Source organism: Struthio camelus, chromosome 4, assembly GCF_040807025.1.
Source record: "Struthio camelus isolate bStrCam1 chromosome 4, bStrCam1.hap1, whole genome shotgun sequence".
NCBI classification, from domain to species: Eukaryota; Metazoa; Chordata; class Aves; order Struthioniformes; family Struthionidae; genus Struthio; species Struthio camelus.
In genome coordinates this window covers 80,793,233-80,809,482 of record NC_090945.1, presented here as the reverse complement: position 1 = coordinate 80,809,482, position 16,250 = coordinate 80,793,233, and the positions used below count along the sequence as shown (strand labels likewise).

The window sequence follows — 16,250 nt, the reverse complement described above, 5'->3', positions numbered from 1 at the left end:
ACAATATTTAAAGTGAAAAACTAAGGATTTATTAAAAGTATTCCAAAAAACTGAGTAGACTCACTCTAATGCAGGTCTCAGAACTCTAACTTTTAATGCTTCCAATATTCGATTTAACTCCACAAACGGTTCTTTTTGACTTTGATCTATTGACAGACCAGATTCCTGAAAAAACAAAGTCACGTGTTTTAGACAAACCATAGAGCATTTGGGACTTAAATTGCTGTTTTTCTAACAGTTTAAATTTTCAACTAGAATATTAACATTAAAATAAAGGTGCTAATACAAAGCACAATTTCCAGTTTTTGATAACATTAAATATCCATACTTATAGTTACCTGACAAAGCTCCTCGGCTACATCCAGCATTCCCTGCCGGAAAAAGTGCTCCACCATTACCTCGTTGAGGATTCGCTGGCTGTCAGCCTGCCAGCACCCATCTATCCCCACGCTGCTGATGTCGGAGTCAAAATTCTGAAACGTAGAAATTAACATTTAATAGGCTGGAACAAATAACCCCACGTAATTTTTCTTTAATTATGCAGGACACCTATGTCTCCACTCTGATGCTTTTTGCGTATTACTGAGTTTGCCCTCAATTACCTCCTGCACAAAGTGAAATATCTCTGTCAGCGGCTTCATTATCTCCTGTGTACAGAAGAAGAAATCCCTGGGCTTGCTCATTTCAAGTCTGAATATTATCCACTATAAGGAATTACACTGACAAATTACAAGTCCAGCTAGCAAATTAGAAATCTAGTTAATTAATAAAGGGATTTCCAGACCATGATGCATTTAAAAAGAAGTATCTGCAGAAAAGGCTTTTTCCATATGTGAAAACTGAAAAGCATAGAGAGCAGAAAATAAGATCGCCTACACTAGAATCAAAATAGTGCTATCAATGCATCACTGTCACTACAGCGGACAGAATTAGAAGCAAATGCTTTAACTCAAGATTTTTTGACAAAGCTATGGTATAAGGCAATGCTGGGAAAAAAAAATGAGCACAAAAACAAAGGAGGAGGAGAATGTCACCGCCCTCCCTCCAAAAAGATAATGAAAAATCAAAACTCTGAAGACCTCAATATACCAGCAACAGGATGAGCTTTGAAGACCTGAGAGATCTTTTCCAGATCTAAACCAGGATAATCCTGTTGCAGTGTATTTTTAGGCCAGTGGCCTACAGACATATTCCAGGAATAAGTAAAAATATTGTCACAATGACACTTTAGCCACACTTGGCCCTATATACTCTTGGCAGCAGCAGAGCAACATTTATTCTAACCCAAGACATAAAACAGAATTTTGACTGCTGATGTTTCAAGATCAGGGCCAGGCAAGTTAATTTGGACAAAAACCCTCGCTCACTGCCCAAAACAACATGGAAAGAAATACCGTCTTTTGTTAAAGAAAGTATTTCAGAGAGCGGAGTTTGAAAGGCAGCACACTGCTTGGTGCCTGACCTGATCACCTGATAACTACAGTCCTCTTCCAGGAAGGAAATTTGGAAACCAAAGTTCAGTGAAATAAGCAGTGCTTCAGCTGTGGTTCTGTGCCGATTAACAGCTCTGCACAACATGGGAACATCTACCCCGTACAAACACACACTTCTGGCAAAGCGGCCTGGGCAAACAGTGCCCAGACAGTATCAGCTGTCTGCCCATCAGATATTAAGAGGTGTCTCACAGCCAGCCTAACACTGAAGGGGCAGGTGAGCCAATACCCAACCTGGTATAGGGTCTGCTAGCACAAATGTGGCTAATCAACATCAGGACAAAGTTGAAGAGGTGCCATGGGTTTACATGAGATCAGCACTTTGCATCGCAGCTGCGGCATCTCTGACCTGCAGTAGGAGCCCAAAGAGTCGTATTTTGTTTCGTCAAAACACAGAGCAGGCAACAGACACTTGCAGAGCAACACTGCCAAAAGCGTTTGGGAGCCTACTACTAACCCATCTCAGAAGCGCAATCAAGTTTGAAGGATATTCTTAAATTAAAAATGGTAGAGAACAACATCATGGCAGCATTCCTCCCCCAGGACACGTGAGTATCACGCCTATTTTTGCTGAAAGGGTAAAGAAAAAGCTCTTCTTACAAGGTACATGCGAAGAGATCTGTCAAGGGAAGCCCAGAGGGGTGAGTGTGCTGCTTCCATACCCATCGTTTTGGGAGCATGAGTTGATGACAGTTCTCAGAGGGTTCAAGCATCTGTACTTGAGCTGACCCATACCTAACCTGCTCATCAAACTTTCAAACCAAGGGGTCACTTTTGCCTTGCACAATTCTCCCTTACAAATACACACAATTATGCCTCGCTGCTTTTTTAACAGATATCAAATATCTAACCAAACTTTGGATGTCAGCCTCAAGGACCGAACTGCTGCCTTTCTAGGCCAGCTAAAGAGGAATCAAAAGAGCATCAAGGGACTAGCTCTAGAGAAGACAGATGCATGGCAGCACCCCCCGCCCCCACATAAAGGGAATCAGCCCTTCAGAGGCAGTCTTACTGGCGGTGAGAGGAGCATACACTTTTTAAACCAGAAGTGGGAACTTCACAGGTTTAGGCTGCTGTGCCCTCTTTAAGCTCCTCATTGTTTCCAGTACTCTCCTCAGCCTAGCTTGCACTGCATCTTCCTTTTATTCACCACTTATTGCTTTCCTTCACCAACCATCTTCACGCTTCTTTTGATGCTGCTCTGTGTATGGGACAGCCTTCTCATCTCAACACGCATAGCTTCAAACCCACCACTCATCTTACCAAACCTTCAGCGAGATGCTAACTGTACGCTAGCAAATTGTCTCTTCTACCTTTTAGAGATGGTAGGCCAAGACAAGATTGAAATTATTACCATTCATGATTCAAAACTCACGTTTAACAAATTTGTACTTAGGTGTCTTAACCTGTAAGCTCCTTGCTATGCTGCTCGTCTTAAGAAATCTAAGCAGCCTGCTAAATAATAATGTTCTTGGTGCCAACCCTTTGAAGCCTTTAAGGTTAACCACCTTTGGGGATTCTGGTATCACTTTCCAAACAACACTAGCACATAACATAAATCCATAGAAAACATATTAAAGAAATACCAGAGGCACGATCAAGAACGTTCAGAGTCTTCTGTTGTTACTTAAATTTGGGAGTGGGGACAACATTACTAATCTAAAAATATCCAACTTTAACTTCAGCTATTCTTCATGTAGTTTCTACTCCTACTGCATGCATACCCCAGAAGAAGAAACCGTATTCTTTTGGGCAGCTATCAACCATTAGAGCTGAATCTAGGCCTTCTTCACATCCTTCTACTCATTACTTGGGGACAGAAACGGCAGAACTATCTACCTCTGTTCCTTTACAAAATCCAGAATTTGACAGCAGCAGGACTCCAAAGCAGCAAACAGAAGAGGATGGGCCATGGAATCCACAGGACAGCACGCCACGGAGAACTGCAGGATATTATTGTCTCGAGAGTCATCAAAGGCCAAAGCAAGGTTCCCACTGTCAGCAACTGCTGTCCCTTAACAGTCTCGGAATACATCCATCCCTTAAAACAAAAATCACACTCACAGTACCCATCACCTAGAGCCCCTCACAAAGGACAACATCTGAATACTAGGGAATCCCAGTGCTGCTACTAAACGATCATCATTTTCATTTAGAGACAAAATGAAATAAAAATCTACCCCTCCTCCAAAAAACCCAGAAAGCTAGAAGGTTTCACTACAAAGAAAGCAAGTAAGAGCCCTGTCTTGGTGACACAGGAAGTAGGAAGATACAGAGCAGGGGCATATACTTTGCTCTTCAAGCAATTGATCTGTGAGAAGAGATAATTTCACATAAAGCAAAAGTAAACGCACCCAGCTGGTCAAAAAAAAATAAAGCAATTTCAAACCTACAAAGCATGCACTTGCAAGGGTCTAGTGCAAACCAAGTGAGGCCAAAAGCAAACAGGCACTACAATGGTCACTTTTCAATTGCAGTCTTGGAAGCTTCTACCAGGATGTCTGTCCCTGGGTTTTGGATCCTATATCATTTCAATATTATTTTTAAGAAAATACTTAGCTCTGAATGAACAAGCCTATGAGATTTGAGATGATTTTCAAAACCCCTTTCTAGGCAAGATTTCTTTTAATTCCATAATGAAAGATGGTAACAATGACTCTTATCAACCTAGATACGCTGTAGCTTTAAGTCATAAGTCACACAATAGGATCTAGGGACCTCCTGAAATAATTCTTTATTTTCCTCCTCCCTCATCTGCTCTCTGATCAACACAATCTTGATCAGGTTCTCGTTTCTATAACTTTTTTCAAACACACAAACGATTTCCGAGTTCTTTACCATAGGTAGGATTCTAAAACTCTGCCTTCACCGGGTCCTGAAGAGTTTCAAGAACTGACTACCTATATCGCTGTGAGTAACTGTCACATGTCAGAACAAATTACTGCTTGCCATTTCCTTACGTATTTCACAATCATCATGAAAGCATTACGTGTTGGTGACTACACATCTCTCAGTGCTGCTTTCTAAATGCTAACAGTATGCTAGCTGATAGCATGTGGGGTTTAATAAGATTTCAGAGTTGAAATAAATTCCATAAACTCTGAAAAGTTTATTTTGTACTTTTCAGGTTTTAAGCTTACAAGAATGTCACTACTAACTCTCGAGAAATCAGCATTTTAAGAGCCTAACTAGTAAACCTAGGACTAAAATATAGATTATTATGCGCTAAATATGCCAACGGTCGACTGTAAAGTGCATTACTCATAATTGCTGAAATGTGAAAAGGACTTCAAGACACACATACATGACCTTCCATGTTATTAGTAACATGATACAAAGAAGCAAGATGAGTAAAGACAGTTTTATTCCTTAGTTTCCCTGCTGAGATTACTTTATGCACTCCTCCCTTCTTTACCCCCTGAAATCTGACCAGAAATACATATGTTTACCTTCTCTGTTCAGTTTTTCAGTTCATAAGATAAAGCTTGAGTCGTAAAGACTCTATATTTATCCAGCCCTATTCTTTAACAGCAATATAATTAAAAGACATCAGTATATGTTCAGTACAGATTGTTTGTTTGTTCATACACAAGTTTTTCCATGTAACAAACATGGAAAGGGGGTAGCACTTATTTTCCTGAATGAAGGCATTTAATCACTATCTAGATAGATGCTACTAGAGGGAAAACATTTACTAGCCCTATCAAACATGCTTTGAGATGAACTTAATCATTTGAGAAGAACGATTTACAGGGAGACTGTTGAGTGAGCTACCAGATAACAACTTGTATGGAACTCTGCCTAGGGGTGGATGAAGAGCAAGTTGAGAGCCTATGGGTAAGGATTAAAGGGCAGGGTAACATGGGTGACACTGTTGTGGGGGTTTACTACAGGCCACCTGATCAGGAAGAGGAAGTCAATGAGGTCTGGAAGCTGAAGTACAGCTGGAAGTAGCCTCACAATCACAGGCCCTAGTTCTCATGGGCCCTCATGACTTCAGCCACCCTGACATCTGTTGGCAAGACAGCACAGCTAGGCACAAACAGTCAAAGAGGTTCCTGCAAAGCATTGATGATAATTTCTTGACTCAGGTGGTGGAGACACCAACGAGGAGAGCTGCAATGCTAGACCTTGTACTAACGAACAAAGAAGGTCTAGTTGGAGATGTGAAGGTTGGGGGCAGCCTTGGCTGCAGTGACCATGAGATGGTGGAGTTCAGGATCCTGCGAGGAGGGAGCAGGGCAATGAGTAGGACTGCAACGCTGGACTTCAGGAGAGTTGACTTTGGCCTCTTCAGGAACCTACTTAGGGGAATCTCATGGGGTAGGGCCCTAGAAGGAAGTGGGGGGGGGTCCAAGAGAGCTGCTTAATATTCAAGTATCACTTCCTCCAGGCTCAAGAGCAGTGCATCCCTCTGAGGAAGAAGTCCAACAAAGTGGGCAGGAGACCTGCCTGGATGAGCAAGGAACTCCTGGCCAAACTCCAACACAAGAAGGAAGTGTACAGAATGTGGAAAAGGGGACAGGCCACTTGGGAGGAATACAGGGACGTTGTCAGAGCGTGCAGGGATGCGACAAGGAAGGCTAAGGCCCAGTTGGAATTAAATCTGGCAAGGGATGTCAAGGACAACAAGAAGGTCTTCTTCAAATACATCAATAGCAAAAGGAAGACTAGGGAAAACGTGGGCCCGCTGCTGAATGGGGCGGGTGCCCTGGTAACAAAGGATACAGAGAAGGCAGAGTTGCTGAATGCCTTCTTTGTTTCAGTCTTCACTGCTAAGGCTAGCCCTCAGGAATCCCAGACCCTGAGGACAAGAGAGGAAGTCTGGAGAAAGGAAGACTCTCCCTTGGTGGAGGAGGATCAGCTTAGAGATCTTTTGTCCCAAACTTGACATCCATAAATCCATGGGCCCCAATGGGATGCACCTACGAGTGTTGAGGGAGCTGGCGGACGTTATCGCTAGGCCACTCTCCATCATCTTGGAAAGGTCCTGGAGATCAGGAGAGGTGCCTGAGGACTGGAAGAAAGCCAATGTCACGCCAGTCTTCCAAAAGGGCAAGAAGGAGCCAGGGAACTACAGGCCTGTCAGCCTCACCTCCATCCCTGGAAAGGTGATGGAACAGCTCATCCTGGAGGTCATCACTAAGCATGGGGAGGACAAGAAGGTGATCAGGAGTAGTCAGCATGGATTCACCAAAGGGAAATCATGCTTGACCAATCTGATAACCTTCTATGATGGAACGACTGGCTGGGTAGATGAGGGCAGAGTAGTGGATGTTGTCTCCCTGGACTTCAGCAAGGCTTTTGACACTATCTCCCATCACATCCTTGTAGGTAAACTCAGGAAGTGTGAGTTGGATGAGTGGACGGTGAGGTGGATTGAGAACTGGCTGGATGGCCGAGCGCAGAGGGTTGTGGTGAATGGCGCAGAGTCAAGTTGGAGGCCTGTGGCTAGCGGTGTCCCCCAGGGGTCAGTCCTGGGTCCAGTCTTGTTCAATATATTCATCAATGACCTGGAGGAAGGGACAGAGTGCACCCTCAGCAAGTTTGCTGATGATACTAAACTGGAAGGAGTGGCTGACACACCAGAAGGCTGTGCTGCCATTCAGAGGGACCTGGACAGGCTGGAGAGGTGGGCGGAGAGGAACCTCCTGAAGTTCAACGAAGGCAAGTGCAGGGTCCTGCACCTAGGCAGGAATAATCCCATGCAGCAGGACAGGCTGGGGGTTGACCTGCTGGAAAGTAGCTCTGCCGAGAAGGACCTGGGAGTGCTGGTGGACAACAAAAGTTAAGCATGAGCCAGCAGTGTGCCCTTGTGGCCAAGAAGGCCAATGGGATCCTGGGCTGCATTAGGCAGAGTGCTGCCAGCAGGTCAAGGGAGGTGATCCTGCCCCTCTCCTCAGCCCTGGGGGGGCCTCACCTGGAGTACTGTGTCCAGTTCTGGGCTCCCCCGTACAAGAGAGACATGGCACTGCTGGAGTGAGTCCAGCAGAGGGCTACAAAGATGATTAGAGGGCTGGAGCACCTCTCCTGTGGAGAAAGACTGAGAGAGCTGGGCCTGTTCTCAGCCTGGGGAAGAGAAGACTGAGAGGCGATCTCATCAATGTGTGCAAGTATCTGAAGGGGGAGTGTCAAGAGGATGGGGCCAGACTCTTCTCCGTGGTGCCCAGCGACAGGACAAGAGGCAACGGGCACAAACTGAACCACAGGAAGTTCCATCTGAACCTGAGGAAAAACTTCTTTCCTGTGAGGGTGACTGAGCACTGGACCAGGTTGCCCAGACAGGTAGTGGAGTCTCCTTCGCTGGAGATATTCAAAACCCGTCTGGATGTGATCCTGGGTAACGTGCTCTAGAGGACCCTGCTTGAGCAGGGGGGTCGGACTAGATGATCTCCAGAGGTCCCTTCCAACCTCAACCGTTCTGTGATTCTGTAACAACTGCTGAATGACAGTGACATGATTAATTCTGGCAGCAGAGCAGATGCTAGCAAAATAAAGAAAAAAAAAGATGGATGCACACATTTCCTTTCAAAGACGAAAATGCTCTTTGGAAGAAAGGGTAACCTTCCCAGGTGGGAAGCATGCAATACATGTAGAATGCCTATGGGGAAAAAAAAAAACAGTTTAACTTACCAGATAAACTTTCCAGGAACTGCTAATTAATAAGCAATAAAATCCTGGCATTTCAAATTTTAACATAGCTGGTAACATTTGATGTCAAATTTGAATTTCATTTTTTAACAATAAGGAGCCTGTGATCTCAGACTGAACTCTACAGACAGACAAATCTAGGTCCTATCCAAGTTCATAAGTAATGACTGCCCTAACTTAAAAAGTGGCCAGACTAAATCTGGCACATAGGTACATCCCTTCCTCCACACTGGGAAGAAAAAAAATTTAACCTGAAACTTGCCACAGACAGATAATACATCAAGCTTGTCCAAAAACCAAGCTTGTTAAGTAGGAAGCTTGTTAATTCAATGTGTAACAGCAGCTCTCGTTTGGATGCGTGGATATTAGCATGTTTCTCAGTCTCAAATCAAGCAATAAAATCATGAGTTATCTGTGCCTGAGCATATGCCACAAAGAGCACCACAATCAGCATTCTAGAGCTATAAATCCATCTATAAAATAAATGAGAATAGCGCTGGAATGAAGATTAACACATGCCAGAGAGAAAACTCAAATCTCATGAATCGAAGCAAGGGCTGCTTCTTCACATTCTTCACATTGAGCACTGTATCTGGGAAGCAGAAATACTTCGTTCAGGATGTGTCTGGAGGACTATGAGAATCAATTCACTACATCAATTACACTTAATTACCTCTATTGGTTTAAGCTTAAGTATATTATTGGGAAGGAACAGGGGAGGGGTAATTTCAACGGGTTATGAGACTAGCAGGCCAACAAAGGCTTTGCTGGTAGGTTTTTAAGCATATTTTCCAACAGCACAGGAGAAAAGCTTAAATGAATATGGAAGGTTTCCTTCAAATGTCACTGTCCAAGGAAGCGTTAAATTCCATCTGGATTTAAACATTACATGTATTCATCTGACAAACAGGTTGAGATGTCAAGACACATTTTAAGGTAGGTACCGTAAGATACTACAATGAGAGAAAACTAGCAAAATTCAAAACTACTTGCATAAAGCAAAAAAAGTCCCATAAAGTTCATATTTAAGGAGACAACTCTAATTGATGTCAAATAGATTGAGAAAAATACTGGTGTATTCAGGGGAACATCAGCAGGAATGAAGGGTGCTCTGAACTTCACAAAATGAGTCCTTCGTTACCAGCAGGAGTGGGGACTTGAGCAGTTCTCTTGTTCCAAACTTTACGGACGCTAACCGAGATTCAGAATCTAGAGGAACGAGCACACTGCTCATTTTTAAACACCCCACTGAAACAGGCCTTGTGTCACTCTATGTGGGCACAGAGTATATTATTGTTCCCCTTTCTACTATTTCACAAAACCAAATGCCTGAAATTTAATAAATGCTTTTATTAGAGCCACGCTTTTTAAAATAAAAATAGTAGATAAAAGAGTAGCACAGCAGTAACACTTCAGAAAAACTATGCACATAACTGAAATAGAGATTTAGAGGCTAGGCTCAAGCGTAAGCTTTCTTAAGCTTGAAAGTGTTCCTCTCTTTGGCTTCTAAGAAATATTCCCAACAATTTGCCATTTAATACTCATGCTGTCTACACATGAGTTAGTGCTGCTCTATCTTATCAGAATATTTAAACAAAAAAGCTTTAGCCAAATCTGAAAGGTCATTCGTATGAAGTCCACTTGCTACGGAAGAATACGGAGGTTTCAAACCTAGGACAAGATTACATAGATGTATTTCAGACTTCAAGCCAGTAATAAGGATGGAATTTTACTCTAGTTAATTGGTTTAGATACAGCAGCAAGGATTAGAGACAGATGCATCCTTAAGCTTTGGATAACAGCGAGGCTTGGATTAGAGCTATTAGTACCAAGTCTGAGCTCTCCATGATGGTCAATCACAGATGTAAGCAAAAATATCGTAACAGTTGCACAGACATTCTTCCCAAATAATGCAGTTATGCACTTTGTTAGTTCACTATACTACTGTTAAATTATGCTTTAATAGATTACCATTACTAAAAGTTTAAATGAGACACCCAAAGGATGAATCAATATTCTGTAACATTGCATGTCTTTGTACAGGTGAAAAGACACACGTACTAGTTTCTTCACTGGTGAGATAATAAACAGCACCTCAAACCAAATGTTAACACCCTGTCAATCTAGGCATGTTTTGATATGAAAGTATCGCATAAAAATGCAAAAAAAAAAAACAAGTACAGGACCCCTTGTACACAGAACCACTTTAAGAGAAGAACAAACGCATCACAGTTCTGATTCACTGTGGACAGAGGGAAAAGATCGTGACTTGAACAAACATGTTCATATGGGAAGCTTTAAAGATAACGCTGTATTTCCTTACTACTTGTTATGGCATAGAAATAGATGCTATGAGACGTAATTTATTCTACTCCCATTAAGACTACCATGCATCTTGCAAAATTCAGCCCTAAAAACTGACAACCCACCTGAAATATTACAGACAAAATGCCTTTCTTTGAAAATCATATCAGTTTTAAAAACTGTCTTCTAGAGCAGAAGGCCACTTCTTAGTCCTTTGTTACCAACACTCAACTAGAAAGGCAACATATATCTGGAAATAATATTTCTTATGGAGACTGACATTGAAGCAAACAGATTGCTGAACTGGTATAATACAAACTTTCACCGAGTCCACTAATATCTATAGGGCATGTTCTCTCTGAATAATAAACTGCCCCAAAAGGAGTACCCTATATACAACGAGCTGTAAGAGCATGTTTTTACACTGACCTGTCGTGCCTCTGCCCCAAACCTACTTTTCTGCAGTTGATTTGAAGACTTCATTAAGATTAAACGCAGTATAACTCCAAATTTCATAAAGCAGAGTACACATCATAGAATACATGGAATAATACAGTCAAACCCACGATATAAATACCTTATCAATGGCTTTTCCAACTCGGGAAACACTGCTGTGAATGTCTTTATGATCAGAGGCCAATTTTTGAACTGTGTCTTTTATTCTTTTACAACACTGTGTCATAACAAGTGAAATTGTCCCTGACAAGTCTCCATCCTGATCTAGACAAAAGAGAGGAAAATTATTAACTTGGTTATAAATAAATGACAACATTAAATCTCGCAATATGCAACAACATATAAAGACAAGAAACAGTATTAAAATAGAGTACATGCAGAGCAAGAGCAGTTTAAATGTACAGGACGTGGTTAACCCTATTAAGAAGCCAGTCTGGTACACAGTAACATTGAGCCAATGTAACAGTTTAAAAAAATTGATGCAAAGACCTCATGCGTCATACTTGAATTCAGCAGATTAATAAACAGACCTCAAAAAATACCCCAATGCACAGTCCTTACAGAATATAATCGGGAGCTGTCTCTAACCAACTACAGAATCAGCTTTCTTGTAGGCAGTTCCCTGAAGACGCTTTAGGACATCCTATTTCAATGCAAAAATGTGAAAGCGAGATTAGGATTAACGAGGGCCCAGTTCCTTCTTGCTCTACAAGCTACCCATTTATATCATACTCTGTGTGCACGGAAGAACTACCTATGCCATGCAGTAGTAATTTGAGCCATGTAAAACTTTTGCTTCTTGACTTGTGGGAATACCTCTACATAGTTTAGCCAATCAGTCTCAAGTTCTCCTTGACAGATCAGAAATAGCCCACAAAGGACCTGACTGTAGCCCACTGAGAGTTTATCTGAATAGCCTCTCTTTCTTGTCATCTTATAAAACTTACTCTCTAAAAGTTATGATATTTTTAAACTATTGTCTAGCCATCATTGCTATATGACCCACTCTGTGGACAAAATAATAAATACGAAAAGGCTTACAAAGCCCCTGACCGCAAGGTCTCCTTGCCTGACAATTCGGAGGTCCCTTCGTGCCTCTGCTTGAACACCCTTCACTAGCTTTAGTCAGAGAAATTTACGCTATTCTGTGCATTTCTTCAGTCCTTTCTCTCAGTTTTTGATTTCAAAATGTAGGGAGAATCTAGAATTTAAGTCTTACCTCTTAAGGCCTCTCCTTCCTCAAAGTTCATTCTACATGAAGAATTTTTCCTTTAGGGATGGAGACTTAGCAGTCTTCAACTGGAGGACTAATTTAAGTGGGAGACCAGCCCAGAAATGCTTTCCTAACATTCCAGATCCAAACCCTTCATGTTAAAAATAAAGACCTGAAACATCTCTTTAAAAGAAAGATTGAAAAAGCAGCCATTTTTCATAATGTCTGTTCCCTTCTCGTTTTGCATTTTAACATACTGTTGGCTTGAGCAGAGTGTTAACAGTCCAGTTTAACTTCTGGTATTTCACGTAATGCTAAACGCATATCAAGCTGCTGCTGCAGGACTGGAAAGCTGAGAACAATAGAAACAAATTGCGACTATTATAATGTACTCTTAACAATATGCCTTGGAGAGAGCAAAGGAAATCTAGTCCCACAAAGCAAAAAAAGCGGTAATCATAGCGGGTAGGTAATAATTTACCAGCCACTTGTTTTAAATACCGTCTCTTATGCATCCTAACTTCCAACTTTGCTGTTGATGTCAACAGCACAAACTAGCTTATGATGTTAGTACACTAAAAACAGCTCTGCTCTAGAAAAGTAATTAGTTCTTGTTCTGCCTCCACAAGCTCTAGCCAAGGAAACTTTAACAGTACTTTTGCAATAGCTACAGCTTTCAAGAAAAAAAAAAAAAAGTAATAACTTTTTTCTCCCTCCAGTCATATAAAGCTAAGAATCATCTCCCAGGTAAACGACTAACACCGCTCTCTATTTTTCTGAGAGAATGAATGAGGAGTAACAGAATTGAGACAGCCTCTTCAGTGAATTACCACTGATTTGATTCTATATAACCTGAATTAAAAAATAAAATTTCTCTAAACTATTAGAGAAATAGCACTAAAGGTGCTTCCTAAATTATTTCAAGAATAACCACTATCTCTTTGTTACTATTTTATTATGACAGACATTTAAAAATCACATAAATGATTGTAAAGAACTGTCTGGCCAGAAATTATGACTTCTGCCAAGACAAAATAACGAGAGATTACACAACAAAAAATCCAAACACTCATTCCACTAGTCTGTATTGCCCAATAAACAGAGATGTCCAAATAGATTCTCTTGGTAGTCATTTTTTGCTTGAAAAGCCATTAAGCCAAAATCCAGCGTATGTCCAGTCAAATCTAGGCAACTTAAATGCATAGGTATTTTTGGCAAACAAGTAAGTGGATTATTCTCCCCTAAAACTTGCTGTAGCAGAAACTAACTACAGCAAAACAATGAAAATGTCCACAAGAAAAGCTATCAGATTCCTAAGAGAAAAGATTTTCCCCTTGTACATATCTCTTTCAGCTTTACACTCAGAAGTTATTTGTAATAAATCAGCAGAAGAAAGCCTGTGAATAGTCTTTTTAGTAATTCAGTGTTCGCAGAATACTACAGAACAATTAGCTTCTCACTGCATTGTGCATCACAGTCATAATCTAAAAGAAAATACATTAGCAATCGGACGCTAGGCACAGAGTAGAGTTCAAAGCCAAGCTTAGTCAGCCAGACACATGTTTATACCATCCAAGAAGAATAAACAATATTGCCTTGACTACTCAGGGAGATTAAATATATTAGGGAAAGAGAGCAGAAAAACAAAGTTTCTCTTCCTAATCAGTCGCTTTAACATAGGAGTATTTTGCATTTAGACTTTGTTATAGAAACAACTCAAGAAATTTCAAGAGACTATGAGTGGGGAAAAGAAAATCAGTGTTTAGAGGATGAAGCAGCTTCTAACAGTTTCTTTTTCTCCACCCACTTCCTTTTCATATCCACTGCCTATTTAAAGGTCTTTACATACAACCTTGCTCTCACCTCTTGTCCTACAACATGATTTTCTTCTTCAGTAGTACGGTTTTTCTTTTTTTTTTTTTAATTATATACATAAGCATATTTTAGCACTTCTGACCCCTGAACTATGAAGCTTCACATTAAGAGGCCTGGCTGCTTCCACTTCTGCTCATTTTCTAAAATATTCAGGATATAGCATATAATAGCTGCAAATATCTGGTTTTATTAGAAAGTTTTAAATAACATGTTAAAGAAAAAATAAGAATTTTGCCATCCGTGAAGACAGCTTACCCTCAGATGGCAAAAGTTAATAGGGTCTCTAAATGGGCGTACACGTAACACATTAGTTTCATTGTAGAGTACTGACTAAAACAAAGCTCCAGTTGGCATGCATTCTCCTGGGATGGCATCACCACTGATTTCATAAGCACCGAAAACATGTCTGGGGCCTTCACGAAACAGTCCCCAAAACTGTTAACCCAAGTCTGCAGGGAAGACACAGGGAGCACCCCGGAGGGACTGCGCACTTTTCATTTTTTTATGGAGAGTGTAAGCTCTGGATCTGCAACAGGATTCTTGTGGGCAAATCTTTGCAGCACCACAGAGGCCTGTGAAGATCAGTGCAAGCATGAGGGCCACGCCACACATCCTTCCAGGCAAGGGCAGCACCTCGGTGTGTGAAGACACACATCCTATCGACTGTCCTTAATGCACAAACCTAAACTGTGTTGGATAGAAAAAATAGTAAAATCAAGTCAAATCAAATAATGCCCCAAAAAGATTAAGTGTTCCTTCATCCCCTCCCAAAACGCCTCAGAACTGGCACTCCACATTTACTGTTGGTGTAAATTGCTGGGTACACACAGCAGCTCTAATATATTTGTTGCTACGTTCCTGGAATTAAGTGCACTTCCAAGCAAGCTTCGCACCTGTATTTCTACAGGACTAAGACAAACACAGTTTTCTCCGAACTGAACAAAAGCAGATCGCAGAAACCGGTGAAGCGGCACAGTTTGCTGTCAGGTTTGGGCTTAGGAGCCCGGGAGTTCCAGTTTAAAATCCCCGAGCCGTGGCTCGCTTCCTACACAGCCTGGGGTAAACCGCTCGGGCTGCCTCCCCGTTCCCTCCCGCTCCGTCGAGAAACGCTGCGTTACCTCTGTCCGGGGCATTTGGCAAAGCTGAAGCGGCCCCGTGTTTAAAGCTCACGCCTCAGAGAGCTCACTCACCCGCCAGCACTAGCCGTAAAAAAAAAAAAAAAAACCAAAAAAAAACAAAAAAAAACCTGCACGGCCAAAACTTGGGAGGCTGCGCTTACGCTCAGCTCCAGAGCGGCTTCGCCCTGAGCGCTCCCCAAGCTAGCCACGACTAAAGCAAACAACGGAGCGGCTGCGGAAGTAACGACGAGGAAAACAAGGACAGCCAGCACAACGCTGCCATCCATCCGTCTGTCCGTCCATCCGTGCTGGCCCCGTCGCCGCTCAGCAGGAAGGGGCAGGAGATGCCTCAAGCAGCAAGGACAGGCAAGGCCCTGCTCCTGCTACAACTTCCCCCCACCACACACACACCCCAAAAGTGTCACCCTTAAAGATAAATAAATAGATAAAAGAAAGAAAGAGTGGGACACCGGGGGGGGGGGGGGCTGCTCAGGCCCCGCACAGCGGCCGGGACCCCCTCGGGGCCGCCGCACCAGGCCGCTCGCCGCCGGCCCGCGGTGAAGTTTCGCCGCTGGCGTTTCCCGGCCCGGTGAAGGGAGCGGGGGGGACGGGACGGGCCCGGTGCGGCGGGGGGACCGGGGAGGAGGCGGGGGGGGGGGGTCTGCACCTACTCTCGCTCTGCAGGATCTCGCGGCGCAGCCCGCCCGCGTACTGGATGAGCTCCTCCAGGCTGCGCTCGCAGAGCTGCCCGTAGCCCGAGAACTTCTGCAGCACCTTCTCCAGCTCCCGCTCCACCGTCACGCACTGGTCCATAGCGGCCGCCGCCGCCGCCGGGCCCCGCTCCTCCGCCGCCGCCGCCGCCGGGCACCGGGCCCCACTCCGCCGCCGCTGGTTCCCCCCCCCACTGCCCCCCGATCCTGCCCGGCCCTCGCCGCCCTCCGGCAGCACCGCCCGGCCCGCGGAAGGGCCCCGCTCGCCTCCCGCCGCGCTCGCAACTTCCCGCTCCTCTCCGGTGACGGCGGCGGCGGCGGCCGTCGCGCAGGCAGCGCCGCGGGCAGCCCGGGGGCCTCGGCGGCGCTCGGCGCAGGCAGAGCAACGGGCAGCCCGGGGGCCTCCCGGCGGGCCGCCAAGGGCGGGGCG

The 16,250-nt window shown here is 43.5% G+C and overlaps 1 protein-coding gene across 5 annotated transcripts in view; it reads right to left on the bottom strand.

Annotated features, from left to right (window-relative positions):
* Positions 1 to 16,250, bottom strand: part of RMND5A (required for meiotic nuclear division 5 homolog A) — a 31,214-nt gene that overhangs the window by 13,786 nt on the left and 1,178 nt on the right. Inside the window, exons 1-5 of one of the 5 annotated variants that reach the window (XM_068943718.1) lie at positions 15,111 to 15,792; positions 12,124 to 12,469; positions 11,026 to 11,168; positions 339 to 473; positions 65 to 165 (exon numbers count right to left, since the gene is read on the bottom strand). In XM_068943718.1, the coding sequence (XP_068799819.1) occupies positions 65 to 165; positions 339 to 473; positions 11,026 to 11,168; positions 12,124 to 12,154 (410 nt within the window). In that variant the 5' untranslated portion in view covers positions 12,155 to 12,469; positions 15,111 to 15,792. Of the gene's footprint in view, positions 1 to 64; positions 166 to 338; positions 474 to 11,025; positions 11,169 to 12,123; positions 12,772 to 15,110; positions 16,064 to 16,250 lie in introns of those variants that run through there. The other 4 variants (XM_068943717.1, XM_068943721.1, XM_009686093.2 and 1 more) reach the window with 4 other exon arrangements.